Genomic DNA, 27,327 nt, shown 5'->3' on the forward strand with positions numbered 1-27,327 from the left:
CACTGTACTACCAAGGCTCTTCATTGAGGGCCACATCAGTGTTGTGTTTGACCTTGGGGGCCCAGGGGGGCTTGGCTAGAGTGGGGGTGGCCAGCTCGACATCACTCGTGTGATCAAATGCCACTTTTGCTAGTAGTTTGTTTCACTAGCACTCTGCCAGTAAAAACGGAGCTTGTGAGGGCCACACGCAGCCCTCATGAGCTTCGTTTTCACTGGCAGAGGCACTGTGGGCCGCTCCTTCGCTGTTTCCAAGGCAGTCCCGTGAGCCAGATCTAAGCATTCCGTAAGCCGGATCTGGCCCGCGGGCCTTGAGTTTGACATCCCTGTCCTAGATTCTCAACGCCATTTGAGGAGTAATGCCTGAAAGGGCCTTTGCACAGATCATCAGGAATAACAATTACGTCATTCCAAGTCCGGAAGACCCTATTCACTGCTACTCATATCTCGATCATCTCCTGTTTAGATTATTGTTCTACCTTTGAAGAACTCTCAGAAGCTGCAGCTGCTGCAGAAGTTTTTTTTTTTGAGTTACCCTAGACACAATGTGCTGTTTTTAAATTGTCTTTCTTTCTCGTTGATTATTTTAATTGATTATGAGTTGCTCAGAATCACTTGTTAAGCTTTTACATTAAATAAAGAAACAAAGTTTGGGGACTTATGATGATAAATATGAAATTTGTAGAAACGGGACTGTATTGAATTAGGTGTATCAGGCATGAACGATCAGGTCCACTCACAAAGGTTTAATCAAGCTGATTGATTGCTAAAAGCCTCTGCACAGGAATCTTCTCGATTAATGGTTGGTACCTGCTTAGAGTTAGATAAGGTTCAACAGAACTCAATGGGGTTGGGCTTAGTTCTCTTGTGGCTACATAGGGATTTACATTTACATACATTTTTACTCCACACCCAAGATTTGCCATTCCTTCTCCTACAGGTGGAGTTTTGCTCTATGCTCAAAAATTTCCATTTGTGTTTCTATTTAGCTAAACTTTATCAGATATGCGTTGTTTTTAGAAGTATGTGGTAAAACTTTTCTGGAATATTATCTCCCAAGACCAGTATTTATGTTTAAATAACTTCTGAAGCAAAGAAAATCTTAGTATGTTTTCTAAAACTTAAAAAGGCAAATTGTAGTATCCAAAAATCACAAGGATACTGTCAGCCTTCACTTGTTTTATTGCTTGATTGCTCGGCTGCCATTGTAACGGGGGGGGCGGGAAGTGGGGAGCTGTTTAAATGGCTGGGAGGAGGAAAGTGAGCTGGTGGAGAAAAGGCAAGAAAGTTTTCTTCAGCGTTTTCTATGCAGCTGGGAAGAACGCTGATAACCACTCAAAGTCAACCGTCGTGGCATACCAGGAGGACAGCACCATCGGAAGCTGCACCCCACATGATCCCTGGGGCAGTGGTGGGTTCGTCCCAGTTCGGTCCGGTTTGGCCGAGCCGGTAGCGGTGATGATATGACGTCACCGAACCGGTTCTCCCCCCCTCTCCCACCCCCCCACGTTATTCTTACCTTTTATTTGGTCCCACCCCCAATCTATTGCTGCCTCCTGAGTCCCAGATGATGACTAGAGGGAAAAAAACTGTTTAAACTCTTGCCGAGGGGCTTCAAAGGGCCGTCCTACAGCTGATCAGTGTTAAAAGCAAACAAATGAGTCGGGTCGTAAGTGCGAGGACTGGTCGTAAGTGCGAGGACCTTCCAGAAATGACTCTGACCAGCTAGCCACGCCCGCCTAGTCACATGACATCCAAGCCACACCCACAAAATAAGCCACGCCCACAGAACCGGTAGTAAAAAAAATTAGAACCCACCCCTGCCCTGGGGGGGATGTGGATTGGATAATCCTGACTGGACAATTGGGGGGAGGGTTTTAAGGATGCTTTCTATATGCGATTTTCACGCCTATTGCCTCAGATCTTGCTTTTCTTTGGTTGCATTCAGTTCATACTCAGTAAAAGTACCTTTCTCTATGAAAATGGAGTCGGGGTTTTTCTTTCTGGAGTACTGAAAGGAGGCACACCTGACAGATACCATGTTACCATTCACATCATTACTTTTAGGTCCAAGGTAGTTAATGTAATTTCTTTCCAAGCCTAACTAAGCAACATCACTGTAAGAAAAAAAAAACACAAGTTAACTTTCTGACAGCTAAAATGAGTTTTGCATAGATACCCATTAATATTTTTTCATGTCCAACATTACCTTAATAATTAACTGCTCAAGTCTGACAGATGGTCATGGACAGATGATCTAAGATAACATTCTCTTTTCCAACTCAAAAATATTCTTGCGTCAAACAGTTTTATTGACGTATATATTCTTCAGGAAGATTAATGTAGGAAAAAGTCATACCCCTTATTCTTCAAAACGGTATGCATCATTTTCTAGCACTTTCTGTTGGCCATTTAAGAAAGAACAATACATTTTAGTTTATGGCCCTGCCTTGTGCTGGAGTCCCTGGAGTAGTACTGCCATTCATAAGTCAAAGGAACATAGGATCAGGGGTGAAATCCAGCAGATTCTGACAGGTTCTGGAGAACCGGTAGTGGAAATTTTGAATAGTTCAGAGAACTGGCAAATACCACCTCTGGCTGGCCCCAGAGTGGGGTGGGAATGAAGATTTTGCAATATCCTTCCCCCAGGAATGGGGAGGGAATGGGGATTTTGCAGTATCCTTCCCCTGGAGTGGGGTGGGAATGGAGATTTTGCAATATCCTTCCACCAGGAATGGGGAGGGAATGGGGAATTTTTAGTATCCTTCCCCTGCCACACCACACCAAGCCACACCCACCAAGCCATGCCCACAGAACCGGTAGTAAAAAAATTTGAATTTCATCACTGCATAGGATCCTTTCTGTTATGGATATTGATATATAGATAGTCCATTGATTTACGACCATAATGGAGCCAAAAACTTCCATTGCTAAGCAAGATAGATGATAAGTGAGTTTCCCTCGTTTTACAACCTTTCTTGCCAGTGTGTTAAGTGAATTACTGAAGTGAATTTTAAGTTAGTTACACAGTTGTTAAGTGAATCTGGTTTTCCCATTGACTTTGCTTGTCAGAATCTCGCAAAAGGCGATCACATGACCCCAGGACATTGCAACTGTCATAAACCCATGCCAGTTGCCAAGCCTCTGAACTTTGATCACATGACTGTGGGGGAATGCTGCAATGGTTGTAAGCATGAAAAAGGTCATAAGTCGTTTTTTTTTCAGTGCCGCTATAGCTTTGGTCACCAAATGACCAATCGTTCTAAGTCGAGGAATACCTGTACGCATGTCCGCCTGACAAACAACCAGTGGTGAAATCCAAATTTTGTTACTACCGGTTCTGTGGGTGTGGCTTGGTGGGTGTGGTATGGCTTGGTGGGTGTGGCTTGGTGGGCATGGCAGAGGAAGGATACTGCAAAATCTCCATTCCCACCCCACTCCAGGTGAAGGATACTGCAGAATCCCCATTCCCTCCCCACTCCAGGGGAAGGATACTGCAAAATCCCCATTCCCTCCCCATTCCAGGGGAAGGATACTGCAGAATCTCCATTCCCTCCCCACTCCAGGGGAAGGATACTGCAAAATCTCCATTCCCAACCCATTCCAGGGGAAAGATACTGCAAAATCTCTGTTCCCACTCCACTCTGGAGCCAGCCAGAGGTGGTATTTGCCAGTTCTCCAAACTACTCAAAATTTCCGCTACAGGTTCTCCAGAACCTGTCAGAACCTGCTGGATTTCACCCCTGCAAACAACCATGGTCCAACTCTTGTCACCCTTTTGCTAAAAGGATTTCCTGCACTTTATAAGTGACCACATGCACTTTGCATGGAGAATGCTTGCATTTCATTCAGTCAGCTGCTTCCTCTCTCCTGGAATGTGCAAGAATTTTTCCAGTTTTCTGATTCGCGGCCCTTAAATATTGGCTGTTCTTTGCTGATGAATTCCAATAGGAAGCCACAGCTTGCCTGATTTCTGAAGTACAATGAAGAGAGGACTCCAGAGCGCTCAAAAGAGCATAGTTGGAGATGTCCTGCAGTATGCAGACTAATTGATAGACGTTATAGGATTTCAGGCAGAAGCTTAATCATGTTGAAATTTGACCTTCTGGTACCTTCTGTATGCAAAACTTGTTCCAGCTCTCCCGTTATTATAGCAACTAATGTTAGCAACTACCATTTCCAAGGATTCTTTCAAGACAGTCCTAACAATATAGGAGCAAAATGTACCAATACAAGATAAAACATGCACCAGTTAAATAGTATATAAAGAAAAAGATTGGTACTAAGTGTTTCCCTTTAATTATAATAGTATTGTAGTTCTTGAACGAGAAAGAGTTCTTTTTTTTTTAGTACTCTAAAGGTCTGGCATATTTATTTGGTATATATGCATTTGATTCTAGTTTCAGAAACAGCCAAACTCTGTCTTTTGTGACTAGGGCCCTTTGTTTGAAACTCCATTTGAAAAACAGAATCAAGCAAAATTTTGCCCATGTCTTCTATCTATCTCTCGTCCATCCGTCCGTCTGTCCGTCTATCTCTACCTCTATCTCTCTATCTCTATCTCTCTATCTATCCATCCATCCATCCATCCATCCATCCATCCATCCATCCACCCACCCACCCACCCACCTACCTACCTACCTACCTACCTAACTAACTAACTAACTAACTAACTAACTAACTAACTAACTATCTCTATCATCTATCTAATCCAAAGCACATGAAGGCAGGACAAGAAGCATTGGGTGGAAACTAATCAAGGAGAGAAGCAACCTAGATACTAAGGAGAAATTTCCTGAGAGTTAGAACAACTAATCAGTGGAACAACTTGCCTCCAGAAATTGTGAATGCTCCAACACTGGAAGTTTTAAAAGAAGAGATTGGACAACCATTTGTCTGAAATGGTATAGGATTTCCTGCCCAAGCAAGGGGTTGGACTAGAAGACCTCCAAGGTCCCTTCCAACTCTGTTATTCTATTAATCAGGCATTCTGCCCTTAATATATTTAATAAAGTTGGTTCTCAAAGACTTTATGGCATTTTGCTCTGGTTACCATGCAAGAAGCAATGAATGATACTTGTGGCATTTAAGCCTTAAGGAACACTATGCTTCCTTGAGTTTTTTTTTTTTTATGGCTCCACAGTAGGATACTTCTAAGTAAAGCTAGACATTGGCAGTTTAATTAGAAAGCACTCAGTGACAAATGTTCCAGATGTTTAAATGTTGCTGTGGTATTTATGAAAGATGTATGCTTAGGGAGTCGTAGAGGCTGCCCCACTTTTTTGGGGGAAATAACATCCAAACTTCAAATTGTTTGTGGCCATACGCTGATGCTCATTACCTAATATTGGCTACAATCATCCAATTGATTGAAATGCTGGTGGAAAAAATGAGAGAGTGGGAGCCCACAACTCAGTGACCATGCTTTTACAGCCAAGGGCTACAAAATTATTTGTGCCTTCAAATCAGTCTTGACTTCTGGTGACTACCTGGTCAATTCCATGCAGCTTTCTTGGCAAGATTTTGAAAGGGCTTTGCCCTACCATCTTCTTCTTAGGGCTGAAAGAGACTGACTGGCCCAAGGTCACCCAGCTGGCTTTAATGGCTAAGGTGGGACTAGAACCAGAGGTGAAATCCAATTTTTTTTACTACCGGTTCTGTGGGCGTGGCTTGATGGGTGTGGCAGTATCAATATCCTTCCCCACTCCTGATGGAAGGATACTGCAAAATCCCCATTCCCTCCCCATTCCTGGGGGAAAGATATTGCAAAATCTCCATTCCCACCCCACTCTGGGGCCAACCAGAGGTGGTATTTGCCGGTTCTCTGAACTACTCAAAATTTCCGCTACAGGTTCTCAAGAACCTGTCAGAACCTGCTGGATTTCACCCCTGACTGGAACTCATAATCTTCCACTTTCTAGCCTGTTGCTTTAACCACTAGACAAATCTGGGGTATTCCTAGATCAGATAATTTTATTTCTTGCCTTGGACATTGCCTTTTGGTGTTTTATTTTAAAACAGACCTCTTTTTATTTTTGTGTTTCCCATGCTAGCAATTATTGGTTGTATTAGAATTTTTTTTTAATAAGATTGCTGTTGGTATTTTCTTGAAAGCAATCTAGGATCTTGGAGGAAGAAAAGTGAGATAGAAATACAAATAATCCGGAATGTTCTGGTGGGAGAAAAGTGAAAGATAAAATTATCAAAATGGGTATCATCACTGTGTGATTGAAGCTGCAATCGTGGATTTTTTTACTCCTCCACAGACACCCATCATTATTATCATCATAGCAATCACAATAACAATAGCACAAAGAGTGATATACCTCTTTGTAGTGCTTTACAACACTCTCTAAGTAGTTTAAGAGTTGGCATATTGCCCCCAACAATTTGGGTCCTCATTTTACTGACCTTGGAAAGATGAAAGGCTGAGTCAACCTTGAGCCAGTCGGGATCAAACTCTTGGCAGTGGGCAGAATTAGTCTGCAATACTGCAGTGTAACCAGTGCCCCACCAAAACTCCTCATCCTCATCATGATCAGCATGCATAAATCAAACATTGTTTTCCACCTGCATCTTACAAAGGTATTCTGAATATCCTTTGTCTTGCCTAAGAATGACAGAAACATTTTGGCAAAAGTTACTTCTGAAATTACCACCAGCAAATCTACACTGTAAATCTGTAACTTAAGTAGATTGGATTGTAAGAAATGCCTGATCTTGTTTGCTTGTATCCTTACGATTTATATTGATATTGTTTCCTAATTGCTTATTTGTACCCTATGACCGTCATTAAGTGTTGTACCTTATGATTCTTGATGAACGTATCTTTTCTTTTATGTACACTGAGAGCATATGCACCAAGACAAATTCCTTGTGTGTCCAATCACACTTGGCCAATAAAGAATTATATTCTATTCTATCTTAAGACACTACGTTGATCCAACTGGACCTGCCGTTCTCCAGGATTTAAAATTGGAGCTCTTTGGAAATTCCAGGGATCAAAACTGGAACTTTATGCTCAAAGCATTATGATATGGTCCCTCCCCTGCAAAAGTACATTTTCTTATACTGAAATATTGGCTAACCTTACTTACTTTGATTATTCCACGTGATTAGGAATTTTATTGGTATTTGAGCATTTCTCAAGTTCTTCCCCTTTTGAACCTGTTCTCTCTGTATCTTTCCATTCACTGTGTTCTTCTTTTTCCTTCTTGCAGGAGCTTACAAGGAAGAAGTGACCACTGAAGTGTAAGAAAAGCTCCCCCTCAGATTCACAAGGATGTGGCTTTGAATTGCTCTGGACCTTTGGCGAAGTGGATTATTTATCTTTCAAAATTCATGCTGTGCAGTTTTGTTCCTGGAACTAATTGACCTTTGCGATTCTACCTGGTGTTCTTCCTCTTGCCGTTGTTCTCACAATGAGTGGTATTTTCTCATACTTGGACCCCCGGCGGATCCAGTGGGGAGCCACATGGTATGCCATGCACTCAAGAATCCTTCGCACTAAACCAGTAGAATCCATGCTGGAAGGCACAGGCACCACCACCCATGGAACAAAACTGGCCCAGGTACTCACCACTCTGGATTTGGTTTCTTTAGGCGTTGGAAGTTGTGTGGGGACTGGCATGTATGTGGTTTCTGGCCTCGTTGCTAAGGAGATGGCAGGCCCTGGAGTCATCGTTTCCTTCATCATTGCTGCTGTAGCCTCCATCTTGTCTGGTGAGTCTTTCCTAAATATACTATACCACACTACATTTACACCAGGGTATCGAACTCAGGACCCGCAGGCTGGATGCGTCACGTGCTGGCCACTCCCACCCCCATTTTAGCAAATGGGAAAAAACTTGCGATACGTCACGTGATGACAATGTGTTGTCGCAGGTTTGACACCCCTGATTTATATTATACTTTTTCCAACGCAATTATTCTACCCTTCTGGGACAGAGACACTTCTGGAGGCCTCTTCTATTATTTTTGAAAAATAGTTTATGTTGTTTATGTTTATGTTGTATTTTTTTGAAGACACATAATTTGAAGGATGTATACCATTGCTCTTCTTTACTAATTTATTTAATTAGAAATAATATATGGCCACTTATCTTAAATGTGTAACTCTATATTTAGGACTTCCCTGCCTCGAGTCTTTCGAACTAAATTGCTTACCACCATCATCTTTATCATTATTAACATCATCATTTTAATCTTCTCTCTTTCTCCATTCTACACCTCTGGGATCTCTCGATTATGAGTTTTTTCTAAAAACTTGCATAGGTCATGGCTTCTAAAGTCCAATGAGGCACATGCACGCAATCCCTTTTTTTGCTCTACTCCATCCCACTGCCAAATTCCATAGCAAATTGCTCTTCTCAGGGTAGTTAGTTAGACAAACCTTGTACAAATATGTTTCAGGTAATGCACTTGATTTACTAAGTATGTGGCTCAGTGCTGAGATATGCTTAAACCTCCTCCTTCAGGTAGAATCAACAAGTCCGATAAGACCACTCTAGTAGTGAGTGCTTTGAATTTCTCCAATCTTAAAATCGGGGCTGAGATCAGAAGGAGGGGTTTACTTATCCTGGTCTTCTTGCTGTAGAAAGCCTACTCCATCAGACTTGTGCCATTCCCTGTTAGCTTTTTTGGAAGTAAGTTAAGATAGATCTTCCCAAAAGCCTTTTTAGCGAGTTAAAATAATACTGTAGGAATTCTTCGTTGCTACTCCAGTTTAGGTTAAAGCTGATTATTGATTCTAAATGCTTACATTATGATTTGAATTGTCATATGATGTTTTATTCATACGTATACTATCAAGAATCACATACTGTAATTGAAATAGCATTAATATTGAATGAATAAATAAATGAATAATATATCCTGATTCTAATCCCCTAAATCAAGGCTGTCAAACTCAAGGCCCGCGGGCCAGATCTGGCCCACAGAGTGCTTAGATCTGACCCGTGGGGCCCTTCCGGCTCCGTTGCTGGCAGAGTGTTAGCAACAATACACAACAATATACGAGCAAATAATAGATACAAACACAAGGTAAACCACTCCAAACTCGATTGCAGAAAATATGACTTCAGTAACAAGAGTGGTCAATGCCTGGAATGCACTACCAGACTCTGTAGTTTCTTCCCCAAACCCCCAAAACTTTAACCTTAAACTGTCTACTGTTGACCTCACCCCATTCCTAAGAGGTCTGTAAGGGGCGTGAATAAATGCACCAGCGTGCCTACCGTCCGTGTCCTGATATTCCTTTTTACTCTTACTCTTTTCATGTATTCAAATTATGTTTATACTTTTACCTGTTATTTTATATATGCTTGACAAATAAACTTATGACTTATTACTTATGAAAACAAACTACTAGCAAAAGTGGCATTTAATCACAGGAGTGACATTGAGCTGGCCATGCCGACTCTGGCCACGCCCCCCCCCCGAGGTCAAACCCAACCCTGATGCAGCCTTCAATGAAATCGAGTTTGACACCCCCTGCCCTAAATATAAGTCTTAACATTCCTACCCTGTCCTTCTGTCATTGAAGTTCTGCTCTATTCACCTGAAAGCTCTTCAAATGTTCTCCCCCAATATCTTGAAAAAGAAGAACAAGAGCAGTGGTTCTCAACCAGGGGCCCCCTTTAAATACCTTTTGCGGCCATGTAACCCCAAGACTTAAGGTTTAAATCATAACATTTTCAAGCTTTTGTGGACCCCCTGTGATGATATGATGCCTCCCCACCGGGGTCCAGAGACCGCAGGTTGAGAAACTCTACTCTAGAAGGTCCTGTAGACTGTCTATCAGAACAAGCAGGCAAGAAAATTTAAAAACTGTGTACTCTCCTTTACATGGGTCAATTCAGGTTTCATAATCCAATCCCAGATTAAAGTCAATTTAAAAAAAAACAAAACACTTTCCATAGCCGAAGGGAAGTTTCCTACCAATTAGTGTCATGCTCAGCAATTGACTGGATTTGTGTACTGTTGTTGGATCTATCAACAGTTATTAGCCTGGAAAATATAGGTTTATCAAAGATATACCAAGGAGAGGACTGTGGTAGAATTCATACCTTGAACTCAGTGGTGGGATTCAGCCAGTTCGCACCACTTCGGAAGAACCGGTTGTTAACTTTCTGAGTAGTTTGGCAAACTGGGTGTTGGAAGAAACACTATTAGTGGGAAGAAACAACATTAGGGCAAAGAACCGGTTGTTAAATTACTTGAATCCCACCACTGCTTGAACTTCTAGCAATCCAGATAGACTTCTGATCCAATCCAACAAGTTTATACTGCTTAGGTGTCCCCAATTGGGTGGTATACAACACCTTCATCTGCAAACCATGGTTATATGTTAAAGGGTGTGGCAATGTATTTCTGCTACTCATACAGGTCAAAAAAAGCAAGCCATACTGAAAAGAGCTTTTGCATAGTATGATACCAACTACTATTGCATTGTACCTATCAATAAAATGTTCATGATAAATACCACTATAATAAAATATTTCATCTAACGTTGGGATTTTTTTTTAAATAAAGACTTCTGTCTAAAGAGTGGTGTGCTACATGAAAAATCCATTAGGTTTTCTATTCTTTTTTTTTTTCTGCCTTTGTGCATGAAAATGGATTTTACACTCTTTTTTTGAGGCTTGAGTTCTCATTAGAAATTAGCTGGGGTAGATGTGACAAGACTACCAAGCAAAATAAGATAGAACCTTCATCCGGCAGTTTTGCTTCTTTTGCACTTGTTCCAAATGGCAAGCTCCTTTGCACATCTGCTTCTTGTAGGAAAGTAAATTGATTTCTTGGTTTCTCATTAATAGGTGACCTTGCTGTGGTATATAAGAGTCCAGATGTTATATCAGGAAAACAGATGTGCTTATCAAGCTAGGCTGGTGATAAGGACAAGAGAATTCTAAACCGTGGAAAAGATAATGCCTTTCTTGAGACATTTTTTGGATTTTCCCGACAAATTAATATTTGGTTTAATTGTGGTTTGTTGAATCAGGCAATAAATAATAGGTGAAGCCTCCTGTAACAATAACTCCTTTTGGTTATTGAATGAAGCAAGGATGAGCAAACTTTCTCAGCCTGAGTTTTCTTCTCCTTCTCCTTCTTCTCCTTCTCCTCCTCCTCCTTCTAATTCTTCTTCCTCTTCCTCTTCTTTTTACAGTATTATTGGGATAGATCTCATGTTACACTGTCATACCGAGTAGAAAAATTGTGGATTTAGAGATTAAGGATTTTAAAGATAGAAGTGGGTGTGTTAAGGCTCACAAAGGCTTAGAGGCTTAACACATCCATTTTGTCTATTCATTCTAGGAAAAAAATAAGCTAACAATCCCAGCACTGATTTTTGCCACTGAATTTTAAAGTCACAAGAATCTCAGACTGTTGCTCAAGGCCACAATATGAAGACTCGGATCCCTATTCAGTTCGCCTTATTGTACCTAGGATGAATTGTAAATTACAAAGCAAAATGAAAGACCAGTTTCACACAACTTCTTAAGTCAAAACTAAAAAAAGAAAAAAAGGAAGAGAAGAATTTTGTGAGTCCAGCCACGATAAAGAATACATGAAAGAATAGGACAATAGCAATAGCATTTAGACCAGGGGTCAGCAACCTGCGACTCTGGAGCCGCATGTGGCTCTTTCACCCCTCTGCTGTGGCTCTGTCACTCAAAATATGCATCACAACCGTCAATGTGTGACACCCACCGGCACGTGATTGATTGAGCTTTTCAATCCCTGGTAGGCCAACCATGGATAAATCCCAGAAAAGAAATGTTTCAGAAGAAAACAGAATGTTTAATTCAACTATATATGCTAGTTTTGTGGCTGTTCAAGAAACAGTCAGGCACAGGAAGGGTTTTGTGACTCCTGGTGTTTTCTTTTCTGTGGGAAACAGGTCCAAATGGCTCTTTGAGTGTTTAAGGTTGCAGACCCCTAACTTAGACTTATATACTGTGTTACAGTGCTTTACAGCCTTCTCTAAGCAGTTTACAGAGTCAGCTTATTGCCCCCAACAATCTGGGTCCGTATTTTACCAACCTAGGAAGGATGGAAGGCTGAGTCAAGCTTGAGTCTGGTGGAATTTGAACTGCCAAATTGCAGGCAGTCGGCAGGCAGCAGAAGTAGCCTGCAGTTCTGCATCCTAACCATTGCGACACCGAGGCTCTTCTGCTTGATAGGTATTAAAGCACATGACCGCTGGGTTGTTTCAACCAAAGTACAGTCAGCGTCACTATGAAAACACACTTATTTGTATATCATTTAAGCAAAAGGTTTTTTTTATCTGAATTTAACAGAGTTCAGCTCTCAAAGGGCAACCCCTTTTCAGGCTGACACTGTATATGTCTGGTGGAAGCTCATGGCTGATCCCTACAACTACATCTGTCTATCTCTGTATCTGTTACATTTGTATACTAACCATTCTACAAAGACATCCAATTTAAAACATCACCTGTACAATTAAAAATCTCCAGTACACTTGAAACATTCGCAGTTACTTCTAAATATCCCTGATAAAGTCACTAGCAAATCGTCACAACATAGATGATGACAACAATAACTGAAGAACCCGGTAACAATAGAACTGTCAACCAATTGATAACAAGAAACGACATACGATACTGTCTTTCTTCTGATCATTGGAAGGAATTAATGGAATCTCCATCCATTTCAGACCATTGCATTCCCTTTTTTTCATCCACTGGATCAAAAGCATAGCTGTGAACTGTATTGTTAGATTTTAAGAGGCACCCTGAAATTAAAGTGAAATGTTATAATCAAGCTTTTAATTCCAGATTTAAAGCTGCTTTTACTGAGAGGGGATTGTAATGCAATGTATAGTTGAAGGTGTACTGTTTTTCTGATTAACCATGGGGTTTTCTATAGCAGGAGTGTCAAACCAGGCCAGATGCGGCCCACAGGATGCTTCGATCTGGTTCGCGGGACTACCCTGGAAACAGCGAAGGACCAGCCAGCGGTGACTCTGCAAGCGAAAACAGAGCTCGGGAGGGCCTCATGCAGCCCTCCCAAGCTCCATTTTCGCTGGCAGAGTGTTTGGGCCATCACAGCCGCCCCCAACACTGTGTCGAGTGATGTCGAGCTGGCCATGCTCACCCTGGCCACTCCCACCCGGCTCCCCTGAGGTGAAACATAACCCTGATGCGGCCCTCAATGAAATCAAGTTTGACACCCCTATTCTATAGGAAGCAAAAGTGCTAAGAGGAAGCTTCATTGATCTTAGAACAAGTGCAGATTTTATATACATTCAGTTACAATTTACATTTGTATAGTTCCCAAATTTATCTGCGAAAAAGGAAAGGAGACAAATTCTTAAAGGAAGAAACTGAAATTTTCCATAAGAAAGGTTAAAAAGTGTTGCATTTCAACACTAGGAATAATGAGTAAGTGAAAAGAGGCCTATATGTTTACTTAGCTACTTCAAGTGCCAGAGATGAAATACAAATAAAAATTAGAAGAGATTATTTGCAGCTCCAAGCACCAAAAAAAAACCCCAAAATAAAGATTACTTTTGACTGAGCTTAAAAATGCAATTCTTACAAAGAAGCTGCATTTAAGAAGAGTTTTGTCTAAAAATGAGCATTAATAACAAATCAGGTGTTTGATTAATTGCAGAGTTGCTTTTTGAAGGTTTTGGAGACTGGAGACACACAGTATTAGCAGAAAATGCCGCAATTATTCCTGAGTAGGTTTTGTAAGCACCTCTGAAGAAGAAACCAGATTCTAAGAGTCATATTTTTGAATGTTAACTATCAAAACAACTCTTGGATGGCTTCCCCGGGGAACCTAAAACATATTATTTTTCTTTCACCTGATTTTGAATGGAGAAATTACTGGATGTCATATTCAACTCAGTTAAAATTTCTCATTATGAAGCTACTTAATTTGTAGGCTCAGGTGAAGAGGTGACTTCTTTTCTCTCTCTCTGAATAAAGGAAAGGCTAAAAGATTGAGGTGCACTGGCTGTGGAAAAGAAATATGGATGAGGATCCATTTTGATGTTTCTGGTGTTCTCTGGGCTGGTTTGTGTATTATCCCCTTCATAAATGCAGCCCCTTCATCCTGCATTTATGGGAGGTGGGGTGGGAAACACTATTGTGCATATATCATATATTCCAGTATCTCCTGTGAAAATCCATGTCAGGCTTCTTCCCCATCCCTTTGTCTAGAGAAAATGCTAATGGGAAATATGAAACATAAATAGTCAAGAGAGAATTACTATAAATAGGGATGAAAGCAAAGTATTTTTCCCCCTTCTAGGTGGCTGTCATATAGCAAGGAGCTGATCTTTATTCATCATGAACGGGACAATCTGCTTTATTTAGGATAGACTAAATAATTGGTGACCCCCTGGGACATTGTTTCAGAGATAATTTCTTTTCCTACAAAAAGAAACACAATGACCAAGGGCAAAAAAAAAAAAGTGTGGAAATGACTTCTGACATTCTGCCAGATTGACTGCAGCTGATTGTCCTCTGGCAGCCAATGATGGGACTGGTCTATGTGGCCTCCAAAGCAGGGGTCTCCAACCTTAGCAACATTAAGACTTGTGGAGTTCAACTCCCAGAATTCCTCAGCCAGCAAAGCTGAATACTGACTTGCAAAAAGATGCTTATTTTATGAAAGACTAGCTGATAACCTGGTGTTGCCTGGATATTTATTTATCCCAATCCTGTATTAGACAGGAAGAGCAACTTCACCCTGAGCCCTGATTTCAGCGGGAATTAATCCGAACTAAACGTAATTTCAAATGTTGGATTTTCCCCCTTACCAGAGGAAGCCCCCTTTTGGAGTATTGTGAAGCTGTTACCATGGCAACTCCACTGTGCTGTACTGAAGAAGCCATTTTAAGGCAGTACAGTAGAAGCCATTTTAAGGCACAACAGGTTGTATCTTAACAGAACACCCCCTGATGGGTGTTAGGGGTGTCTTACTCCCATAGTATTTCTTTCCAGAGAGTAAGTCATCTGTGTACCAAGTTTGGTTGAAATTGCTCGAGGCGTTCCAGAGTTATGCTGGAACATACATACACATACACACACACAGTCATTGATAGATAGATAGATAGATAGATAGATAGATAGATAGATAGATAGATAGATAGATAAGGCATTCCCAAACATTCCTTGCCTCTCTTGAAACCACATCAGTTAACCCAGGATGATTTTACCAAAAGTTTCCTCCTCCTCCTTTTGGAAAATACTTCTCTGTTACTTGTTTGTTTGCTTTACATGGTCTCCTATCTCACAATATTGACTCTGGGTGGTGTGCAAAAATTAAAATCCAACCCAGGTGTCCCAGATAAATGACAACTTCCAATCATAAAACATACCAAGCATCTTCCACAGAGAAGATATGATTTTTGGGTCCAACAAGACCTAATTATTTAATTGAGGGGGACGCAGAGCATGCTGTCTCTGCTTGATCTGGTGAGTGAATAAAAAAAATAACTTAAAAAAGGCAGCTTTGTATGTAGCCTGGCCCTATTGAATTAATTTCTTTTTGCAATAATATTTAGTTTATTCAAGAGAGTGGTGTGGTGGCCTAGAAGTGGAGCTCTTGCCTCACAATCAGGAGGCTGTGAGTTCGATCCTAGGTAGAGGCAAATATTTCCCTCTCTGGGCTCAATGAGAATATATCTGCTGAACAAAACTCCACATTGGCAAAGGAAGGGCATCCAGCCAGTCAATACTCAGTTCCATTCAATTGCTCAAGACTCCACCCTGCAAGGGATATGGGGTCTTTAAAAGAAGATGATTTAGTTTATTCAAGGAAAGTTAAAATACAAAACCCCAAAATATTTTTTAAAAAAGTGGGGGGGGGGACCCACAAACAAGACATTGAAAAAAAATGTCTTGGGAAAAAAAAGATACACATAACATCCATTAATGTTGTTGTATTCTATTAATCAGCATTCAACTAGGGAAGATGTTACATAAATGAATTTCAATAAATGAATTTCAATTAAATCCTCTTTCATCAGATTGAAAAGAACTCCTGGAAAATACTGTAAATTGCAGGGGTTTATTTATGCTTACATGCAATGCACAAGAGAAACTATAAAATAGCAGGTGCCCCATCTAATGAAATATTGGCTAAGCCATGTGTTCCTTTACTAGCTGACAAATGTAGATGGAAATGGGAGTCTCTATCTTCCCTCCTTGTAGTTTGTCTAACATGGATCTTGCAAAGGAAAGAAACCCACAAAGTGAGGACAAGTGGCTCGAAGAGTGGAAGAAATATAAATAATCACTAACATCTGGAACACAGCTGCATGATAAGATGTTATGACCGATATTCAATAAAGCACCTTTTGCCAACTAAGGTGTAATTTTAGATGCATAGAACCAGGGGGGGAAAAATGAGGAAAATGCTTTAAGGAGCTAAAAAGCTAGGGCTTTTTAAAGTTATAGCCAGTTCGATTTAAAAAAAAAAACCCACGAAATACATAGTTGTTTTTATGGTTCCCAAATATTATCACATTGATTATCATACCAGCCATATTTTTTTTGTTATTGCTTATGATTGGAGACAGGAAAAGAATTTAAATGGTCCGGTTTCCATTTCCAACCAATTGATCTAAAAGGTCTGTTTTGATCTTGTTAAAAAAGAAAAAAGAATGACGCCATATTGAGCAAATCTGCTCCTCATTCGAAAGAACATTACAGAGTCACATTAGAGCCTCTTGTTGAAAGCTCTGCTGGGTTTTTTTTTAATAAAATGGAAGAAACCTTCGCAGCCCACATGAATGCTGAATAAACTAATAATCAACAGCTGTATTCTTTTCACATAACACCGAATGACTTGGTTGCAGAATAATTGGATTTCTTGCAGATAATGCCAGGCTTCCAAGTATCAGGATGCATAAATCTGCTGTTTTACACAGCAGGGGGGAAAAAGAGGAAACTAGACTTCTTCCAAGAGAGGTCAAAGCATATTTTTGCTCTGTTAGAAGATAATTGTTTTAAATACATAGCGCTTTATCTAAACATAACTATTAATTTGGCTTCTTTAGGAATAGACAATAGAATTATTCACAAAGGAAGGCAACATATTCCAGAATAATGTTGCAGAATCCAGTCTGGATTGATTACCGGGACCAGAGGTTTAGTCTTCCGAGCTTTCGGACTAGTGCTCAAGGAACTTCTCTCTAGCAAAGTGTATGCTTTGGGCTATTATTTGAGCTCCTCTTTATATGGTAAATTACGCCTTGCAAAGATCACTTGGAGGTGGGAGATACTTCCAATGTAATCTACCGGATCCCCTGCATGAATTGCCCCTGTGACTATTTAGGACAGATGGGGAGTAACCATCAGACTGCAAGAACACATGCAAAGCAGTCAGACAGAGAAACCCAAAATCATGAGTAGCCTCACATTGCTATGAACAAGGACATAATCTCAATGTTGCAGACTACAATGCAGATTTTTCTCTTTCCCCCTTTTATTTCAGTACAGTTTTTCAGACCTCTTTTTAGAAGTTGATTGCTATTAGTTAAATGGCATTTATGGCTGATGGCTACTGGCTGGAAGGATTTGTGACCCTGGCCAATGTAGGTGAATGAAGGTATGGAAAAAGGACATTAAGAAGGACTGCCTTGTTTTCTCCTTCTCTTCTTTTTACCTGAACACAGCAATGTCTCCAAATCTGTCTTGTTCCTGCCTACTTCTAATGGACTCATGATTCAATTTTTAAATTAACATCCGAAGGCATCCAGTGGAAATCTGCTTTATTTTTATTTTTTTCATTTATCACTAGACTCGCATGATGTCATCTCTCTTACTAATTTTAGATCTCTGCTCAAAAGCAACTTTTCTGGGGCAGCCTCCTGGCATCTTTCTGTGATGGAGAGGAAAATGTTTCTGTTCTGTTATTTCCGTTGGCTTGAATTTTTCACCAGAAGCCTCTCAGTGTCTTTCCACTTCTATGGCCCATGTGCATTGTTAGCCATGGTAATAATAAGGATGAAGATGATGATGTCAACACCTTTAATTGAACATGCACAAAATTAGTCCAAAATGGTCAACATCTTCCAGATGCCAAATATTTACTAAAATATGTGTTGGGTCTGATTCTTTTAAGTGGAATACAATTATTTGATCTCTTTATTTATATTTATATGGTAAATTACTTTAACTACTTATTCGTTATTCGTGCAACCTATGGACTTTGAGTAATTGTTGAGTTCGCTGAGAGGTCTTTGCAGCTTTCCCTTTCAGGTTGCCTTTCCAAAAGGATTGAACAGGCATGGATTTTCTCCTGGAGCCCATTTCTTGGAACAAGCTTTTGAGGGAGAGAAGGTTGCAGGTAGTCCTCAACTTACAACCATTCATTTAGAGATCGTTCAGAGTTACAACAGTGCTGAAATAAGTGACTTATGACCATTTTTTCACACTTATGACAATTGCAGCATCCTCATGGTCACATGATCAAATTTCAGATACTTGGCAACTTGGCATGTACTGTATTTATGACCGTTTCAATGTCTTTGGGTCTTGTGATCACCCTTTGAGACCTTCTGATGAGCAAAGTCAATGTTGAAGCCAGATTCACTTAACAGCCATGTTACTAATTTAACAACTGCAGCAATTCATTTAACAATTCTGGCAAGAAAGATCATAAAATGAGGTAAAATGCGCCAGGAAAATCAGGAGATCCGGGCAGTTCAAAATGGTTATAAAGATTTATTGTAAGCTTAAGCTCTTTATAAGAATCTGAACTACTAACCATCAAAGCAATTTGGTGGTAGATAAGGAATTCACCATGGGTGGAACTTAGATCTCTTGTGGAGGTGAAGGGACTCATGGCTGATGATGCATTTGACCCATCCCTTCGGCTCAGCCTGGTCATCTCCTACATGAAACTCACTTAGCAACTGTCTTAGCAACAGACATTTTGGACTCAATTGTGGTCATAAATTGAGGACTACTTGTAGAATAACAGAGTTGGAAGGGACCTTGGAGGTCTTCTAGTCCAACCCCCTGCTTAGGCAGGAAACCCTACACCACTTCAGACAAATGGTTATCCAACATCTTCTTTAAAACTTCCAGTGCTGGAGCATTCACATCTTCTGGAGGCAAGCTGTTCCACTGATTAATTGTTCTAACTGTCAGGAAATTTCTCCTTAGTTCTAAGTTGCTTCTCTCCTTGATTAGTTTCCACCCATTGCTTCTTGTCCTGCCCTCAGGTGATTTGGAGAATAGCTTGACTCCCTCTTCTTTGTGGCAGCCCCTGAGATATTGGAACACTGCTATCATGTCTCCCCTAGTCCTTTTCATTAAACTAGACATACCCAGTTGCTGCAACCATTCTTTATATGTTTTAGCCTCCAGTCCTCTAATCATCTTTGTTGCTCTTCTCTGCATTCTTTCTAAAGAGTCTATGCAAATGTTTCATACCAAAACTATAACCAGCTCTTTAGTTTCTTCTTAACGAGCGCTCAATTTTAGAAACTACATCATCCACACAATTTTCTCAGCAACATTGCAGAAGGAGTTGATAACCCTACTCCCATGGGTTTCTTTCTTCTTTTTTCCCAACCTCCCAGCTTTAACCTACAGTTCTACGATTTTTCTTATAGTCTTCCATCAGAGCACCAACCAGATCTAATCCTTTTTAGATTATATAACCCAGAAAAGGTTCATCTTTCATTAAGCCTTATTTCCCCCCAGGCAAAAATTAGTAGCCAACTTCATTTTGAGTCATAGCAAGTCCAAGCCTGGAATTGAACACCCGTGGCATCTGTTTCATAAATCTTTCAGACACTGTTCCTCTCTTGCATTTGTCGACTGCATGCATTTTTAATCAGCTTTGAATATTACTTTATATGCAAGCCAGGTTTGAAGGGTCAGCTGTGGGTGAGGGGTGGTGCGAATTGGTGGGGTTTTTTGTTTTGTTTCTGTGTTCTTGTTCAAACTCCCTTGTCCCTGAACATCACTGATAGAAATAAAAGTCTCAAATATCCCTTTGAAAGCTGTTATTTCTGAGAGTGCATTTAAAAAGAGATTGAAATGTCCCAGATCTTTGGCAATACGAACTTGTACCATAAGGAACCATTAACGTCTGCACCGTTTAACGCATTCAATGGCTTTGTTGCAAAAATGGATGAAATAAAATAGCTAGAATTCCATCTTATTATTGGATAAAAAACTCCCCAAAAATTTAATTTAGGGAGCAATGGGGCAGTAGAGAGTATTATTAGAAGAGTAGATATATAATTTAGCATAATAATAAGGTATTTGCGGGACCGCCTTCTGCTGCCGATAGCCTCCCACCGGCCAGTACGCTCCCACAGAGGGGGACTCCTCAGGGTGCCGTCAGCCAGACAGTGTCGGCTGGTGGCTGGCGACCCCCAGGGGGAGGGCCTTATCTGTGGCAGCACCTGCCCTCTGGAACAATTTGCCCCCGGAGTTACGCATGATACCAGATGCGTATACCAAAGCGTGATAACAATTTGCCCCCGGAGATACGCATGATACCAGATCTCTGGGCTTTTTGCCGTGCCCTAAAAACTTTTCTTTTCCACCAAGCAGGGCTGGTGTACCCCCCCTCCTTTTGAGATGTTAGATTTTTAATTGTCTATGGGTTTTAGTTGGGATGGTTTAAATTTTGGGCCAAAGTTGTGTAATTCTTTTAACAAATTTTAAATTTTGTATTGGGATGTTTTTTATTTTGGCTGTGCAGCGGGAGAAGGGCGGTATACAAATTTTGTATTTTGTATTTTATTTTGGCTGAGTCCAGCAGGAGAAGGGTATACAAATTTAATAAAAAAATAAATAAATAAATAAATAAATAATCATAATGCTTTAGACATTTATGGCATTATTTTGTATGAGAAATGGCTATTTGTTACCCCATGTTCTTTTAAATGTAAAATTGTATTCAGGGGCATACCTGCAGGCCAATGATGTGCAGAAAATATGTTTGTGAGATAATACTCCCCAATGCCTTAAAATTTAATTCATCCTGCTGCTCCACCCCACTTGCATTATTGGAGCATTCCGGTTCCTTGTAAGGGTAGCAAAATAGCAGAATTTACATTTGAAGTAACTCAGATTCAGATGAGAAGGTCACAAGTGACCAAGCCTATGTGTGAGTATCACATCCTTTTCATTACAAGAATTTAAAACCTGATTTAAGAATGCCACGTGCTTCCCAAAATCTAATTGCTTTGCAAATTATACATTTTTGATGAGAAGATATTTGATAGGATTTGAATTTTGTTTGCTTTCTTCTGTCTGCATTCTAATTATTGATGGTTGCATCTATTTCTTGTCTCCATTCAGGAGTTTGTTATGCTGAATTTGGAGTTCGGGTACCCAAAACAACAGGCTCCGCCTACACCTACAGCTATGTGACGGTGGGGGAGTTTGTAGCTTTTTTTATTGGATGGAACCTAATCCTCGAATATCTGATTGGTACAGCAGCTGGTGCCAGTGCTCTCAGCAGCATGTTTGACTCCCTGGCCAATCACACCATCAGTCACTGGATGATTGACAGCGTTGGGACTTTGAATGGATTGGGTGAGAATGTCCTGAATTTTTTTTTTTTATGCCTGATCATGTTAGTTGGACTCTGAAAAGCAAGTGAATTCTTGCTGGAAAGTAAATATGCCAGGATGTTGGTAATAATTTCAGGGGTTCCATTTCAATGTTTGCAGACTCCAAGTTAATATGCAATATATAGGGTCAATTCTACTACTGGACAGGGATGCGATGGCTCAGGGGCTAAGATGCTGAGCTTGTCAATTGAAAGGTCGGCAGTTCAGTGGTTCGAATCCCTAGTGCCGTGTAATGGGGTGAGCTCCAGTTACTTGTCCCAGCTTGTGCCAACCTAGCACTTCGAAAGCATGTAAAAAATGCAAGTAGAAAAATAGGGACCACCTTTGGTTGAAAGGTAACAGCATTCCGTGCACCTTTGTCATTTAGTCATGTCGGCCACAAGACCAGGGAGATGTCTTCAGACAGCGTTGGCTCTTTGGCTTTGAAACGGAGATGAGCACCACCCCCTAGAGTCAGGAACGACTAGCACATATGTGCGAGGGGAACCTTTACCTTTACCTACTACTGGGCAGCATGAGACAGATGCTTCAGATGGCAAGGTTTGGGATTCAGAAAGTATACACTACACATGGTGTATCTGTACCTCTCAACAGAATCTTTTGACTTTTTCAATAACAGAAAGAATGTTGCCCTATTACCAGTGTTGGAGAAAGATTCAACTTCTACTCTGGCCCACTTCTGCACTTGGCATGGGAAGGGCATCACTTTGTCCTTTCCTCTGGAAAAATAAAATTATTAAATGACAGTTGGAGTTTGGACACGTGTTTTTGTTGTTGTTGTTTTAAAAAAAAAGTTTAATGAAAAGAAGGACTAGGGGAGACATGATCGCAGTGTTCCAATATCTCGGGGGCTGCCACAAAGAAGAGGAGTCAAGCTATTCTCCAAAGCACCTAAGGGTAGGATAAGAAGCAATGGTTGGAAACCAATCAAGGAGAGAAGCAACTTAGAACTAAGGAGAAATTTCCTGACAGTTAGAACAATTAATCAGTGGAACAACTTGCCTCCAGAAGTTGTGAATGCTCCAACACTGGAAATTTTTAAGAAGAGATTAGACAACCATTTGTCTGAATGGAAGGTCCCTTCCAACTCTGTTTTTCTATATTCTAAGTTTTCTAAAGGTCCCACAGAAAGATGGGGAAAAACACAGAGAAGCTATGAGGATAACTATGTGATATCATTGTCATGTAGCTGTCCTGTTAACTATGGATGAGCATAGCCTACCATGGGAGTAAATGCTTATAGAGAAATCTTCTGAGAAATTATTTTTTCTGCCATTATATTGATTCTGTCTAGATTTTTGGAATTGCTCATCATTTTTCTCTTCACAGGTAAAGGGGAAGAGTCCTACCCTGATCTACTAGCTTTGGTTATTGCAGTGATTGTAACTATCATAGTTGCTTTGGGAGTGAAAAACTCAGTAGGACTGAACAATGTGTTGAATGTGATCAATTTGGCTGTGTGGATCTTCATCATGATTGCAGGATTTACCTATGTGAATGGAGAATACTGGTCTGAGGGGCAGTTCCTGCCATTTGGATGGTCAGGGGTGAGTGAACATTTTATGACAAATCGATAGAAGGAAAATTGGGAAATAGTGATAGAGCTCTCAACTTTGGTAACTTTAAATCATGTGGACTTCAGTTCCAAGAATTCTACAGCCAATTGCTCTATGTCAGAGGTCTTCAAACTTGGCAGCTTTAAGACTTGTGGACTTCAACTCCCAGAATTCTCTAGCCAGCATAGCATTCTGGGAGTTGAAGTCCACAAGTCTTAAAGCTGCCAAGTTTGAAGACCTCTGCTCTATGTAGTTGACAGTATATTATCAATGGTTTTGATTAAATGAAAATCCATAACCCACTTAAGCAGACTTTGCTACAAAACTCATGGCTATACTCCATTCTCCATTAGAAAGATCCATAAAAACTGGTGTCCTTTTGAGATGTTAATGTAAAGTTACGTGGATTGTCTGAATTTGGAACCTAAGTAGAATTCTTATTGGCTAGTATATCAGTGAGAGACAAGCAGAAAATTCCAGGTATAGGGAAAGAGTAGGAAATTGAAAAGACATCCTTCATGATAGCATAGCAAATTCTTCTATTATTTTTGTCCAGAAAACTGTGAGCATATAGAATAGAATTCTTTATTGGCTAAGTGTGATTAGACACCCAAGGAATTTGTCTCTGGTGCATAAGCTCTCATTATAAAATACAACAATAGTGATAGTTCATTATCATAATCAGCAGTGGGTTTCACATATACTAACCACCGCTTTGCTATGCGCATGCACACTCACTTTGTGTGCGCGCCTTCTGCACATGCGCCCAGCCTTCTGCATATGCGTTTGCTCATGCCACTGCCTTCCGTGCATACGGACGGCCTTGAAAACATGCCTAAAAAGGATGGCATTACATCCGGGCAGGTGGGCAGGCCACCCTCAGTCGCCGCTACTAGTTTGCCCGAACCGGCGGAATATCATCTCTGATCCTAATCATTGTAAAATACATTTATCATAAAAGATTAGATACAACCAGAGGTGGGCTTCAGCAGGTTCTGACCAGTTCTAGAGAACCGGTAGCAGACATTTTGAGTAGTTCGGAGAACCGGTAAATATCATCTCTGACTGGCCCCGCCCCCATCTAGTCTCTGCCTCCCAAGTCCCAGCTGATCGGGAGGAAATGGGGATTTTGCAGTAACCTTCCCCTGGAGTGGGGAGGGAATGGAGATTTTACAGTATCCTTCCCCTGCCATGCCCACCAAGCCACGCCCACCAAGCCATGCCACGTCCACCAAGACACACTCACAGAACCGGTTGTAAAAAATTTTGAAACCCACCACTGGATACAACACTTAGTGAAAGTCATGGATACTAAATAAGCAATCAACATGAACTAAGTAAACAGTATCAATTGTAAGATATAGCATTTGTGAAATGACTGAGATTCAAAGGAGCCTTTTATTTTTATCCACCAAATGACACATGTTGGACTTTGTTTATTATTATAAGAAAGCATAATAATTCAAATTATACAGATGACAATGTAGAAAGATTGCAAATTTGTATTTACAAAAATAAGAAAAAAACCTTTATACTATTAACTGAATAAAATACACTAAATATGCAAATTGCGCATAAATATGTTCAGCATCCTCATGACAACAATAACAAGTTTTAGGATAGGCGTTTATTTAAAAGAACAAAGCAGAACAAATCATGTTTTGAAAATTTATATAATGGGAGAATTAATGAATATAGGTGTCATTCACCCTGACCACATTTAGATAACAAATATTCTTATTAGAGTCTGAATTGCCCAATAATAACAATAAATTACTTTAAAAAGCAATTCCTCCAAAATTAGACTGCTGAAGGGTTTGGGGTACACTAGAAGTGGCTTATTTGTCATTCAGCTTATATCCCATTCCTTTTTCTAAATATAAAGGCCTAAACCATCACAGAATTTTGTAGCTGAACTTGGATTTGTACTAGAATGTCCTAAGGTGTCCTAGGATGAACTGCAAAATTTGCCTTCTCATCTTATAGCTATACACCTTTAGCCTGTCAATATTTTGACAGAGGCAATATTTTACAAAACATAATCCAAATCATGCCTGTTTCCATGTCCACAGAGCCTCTCTTCCACCTATTTATTTCAATTTTGTTGTTTCAATGAAATATAAAAATAGTGGTGTTCAATTCATCTTTTTGGACTCAAAAGCCACTATGCTTGAGTCTGTATTGTATGCCCAATGCCCTGAAGGACCCAGAGGTGGTATTCATTCAGTTCGTGCGAACTGCTGGTGGAGATTGCGGGTGGGCCTGGCCACCTGCCCCGGCGCTATGCTGTCCTATTTAGGTACGTTTTTGAGGCTGGGCACATGTGCGGAAGACGCGCGAGCGAGAAAGCACATGCGTGGAAGGCACGTGCACGCACGAAGTGAGCGTGCGCACACGGGGCGAACCGGTGGTAAGAATATTGGAAACCCACCGCTGGAAGGACCATTTGAGTCCAAAACACAGTGGGCTGTGGAATAATAATTACATTCATTTCAATTGCAGGTAGATTTTCCAAATCGTTAGTTAGATTTTATGTTGTTGTGCTGTTCATCCCTCCATGGGGATTCAGTTAACAGTTGCAGCATCCCATGTGCCTTCAGAATATTCTCTGGAGAGACGGGTGCTTCGGAGATTAAAATGCTTTCTTCTATCAGTAGGAGTCAGTTAGGTCCCCAACCCTAATATATTTCACAGCATTGCTAGTAAGACCGTAATTGATTTTCAGAGATTGCTTGGACTGTAGAACCTACCAACCTTGGTTAATACATCCAGAGTTTGGGGATGATAGGAATTTGTTTTGTACAGGTAGTCCTCGACATACGACCACAATTGAGCCCAAAATCTCTGTTGCTAAGGGAGACATTTCTAAGTAGGTTTTGTCCTATTTTATGACCTTTCTTGCCACAGTTGTTAAGTGAATACTGCAGTTGTTATAACATGGTTGTTAAGTGAATCTGGCTTCTCCATTGACTTTGCTTGTTAGAAGGTTACAAAAGGTGATCACATGACCCCAGGACACCGCTACAGTCATAACTATGAGGCAGTTGCCAAGCATCTGAATTTTGATCATGTGACCATGAGGATGCTGCCATGGTCGTAAGTATGAAAAACGGTCATAAGTCACTTTTTTCAGTGCCATTCTAACAGTCACTAAATGAACTTTTGCAAGTCGAGGATTATCTGTATTCAGTAAATGTATAGGTTGGCCAAGTCCATCACAATTCTGAGCATTGGACAATATAAACCAGGAGTGTCAAACTCGATTTCATTGAAGGCCACATCAGAGTTGTGTTTGACTTCGGGGGGGACCAGAGGGGCATAGCCAGCTCGATGTCACTCATGCTGGGGTCATCTGTGGCAGCCCGAGCGCTCTGCCAGTGAAAACGTGCTCCTGAGCTCCATTTTTGGCTGCGATGGCCTCCTGCAACCTTTTGCCAGCAAAAATGGAGCAATCCTCCAGAGCTCCCTTTTCACTGGCAGAGGCACTGCAGGCCGGTCCTTCGGTGTTTCCAGGGCAGCCCTGTGGGCCAGATCTAAGTACCTCGCGGGCTGGATCTGGCCCACGGATCTTGAGTTTGACACCCCCGATATAAACCACTCCAAACAATGCAACAAAAACAATACAAAAAGCAGATGTCTGGGGAAATGATACAACTTCTAACAAACATCCCACAAGGAATCTATTACCCCTCATAACCCCAAAGCCCTCCCAGGTGGGGCAACAGGGCAGCCGTACAAAGCTTGGGTATGGTAAGGAAATATCATTCAAAGAGACAGGGATTATGGAAGAGAAGGTCCACCCTTTGAGTGCTATCAGATGACTGTATTTAATGTATGGGGCCTGGAGCAAGGTGACTCTGTCAGTTTGTAAAGGCTGAGCAAAACTACAAAAGATAGATGATCCCTGAGGTAACTAGAGCCTTGATAGTACAGTGGTCTAAGCACCCTGTTATTAACACAGCTGCCTGCAATTACTTGCTGGTTCGAATCTCTCCAAGGCTCAAGGTTGACTCAGCCTTCCATCCTTTCTAAGGTAGGTGAAATGAGGACCCAGTTTGTGGGGGCAATAAGCTGACTTTGTATAAATATACAAAACTATGAAGGCTATTGCTTAACGCATTGTAAGCCGCCCTGAGTCTCTGGAGAAGGGCGGCATATAAATCAAATTAAAAAAACAAAACAAAACAAAAA

At 40.7% G+C, this 27,327-nt stretch overlaps 1 protein-coding gene across 1 annotated transcript in view; it reads left to right on the forward strand.

Annotated features, from left to right (window-relative positions):
• Positions 1–7,418: 7,418 nt before the first annotated feature.
• The window catches only part of SLC7A14 (solute carrier family 7 member 14), a 38,975-nt gene continuing 19,066 nt past the window's right edge, over positions 7,419–27,327 (forward strand). The window contains exons 1-3 of the mRNA XM_070945216.1: positions 7,419–7,719; positions 21,306–21,542; positions 22,910–23,127. Of these exons, the coding sequence (XP_070801317.1) occupies positions 7,419–7,719; positions 21,306–21,542; positions 22,910–23,127 (756 nt within the window). The remainder of the gene's footprint in view (positions 7,720–21,305; positions 21,543–22,909; positions 23,128–27,327) is intronic.

The sequence above is a fragment of the Pituophis catenifer genome, unplaced genomic scaffold, assembly GCF_029215685.1.
Source record: "Pituophis catenifer annectens isolate HBS135680 unplaced genomic scaffold, rPitCat1.0.hap2 SCAF_6, whole genome shotgun sequence".
In the NCBI taxonomy this organism is placed as follows: domain Eukaryota; kingdom Metazoa; phylum Chordata; class Lepidosauria; order Squamata; family Colubridae; genus Pituophis; species Pituophis catenifer.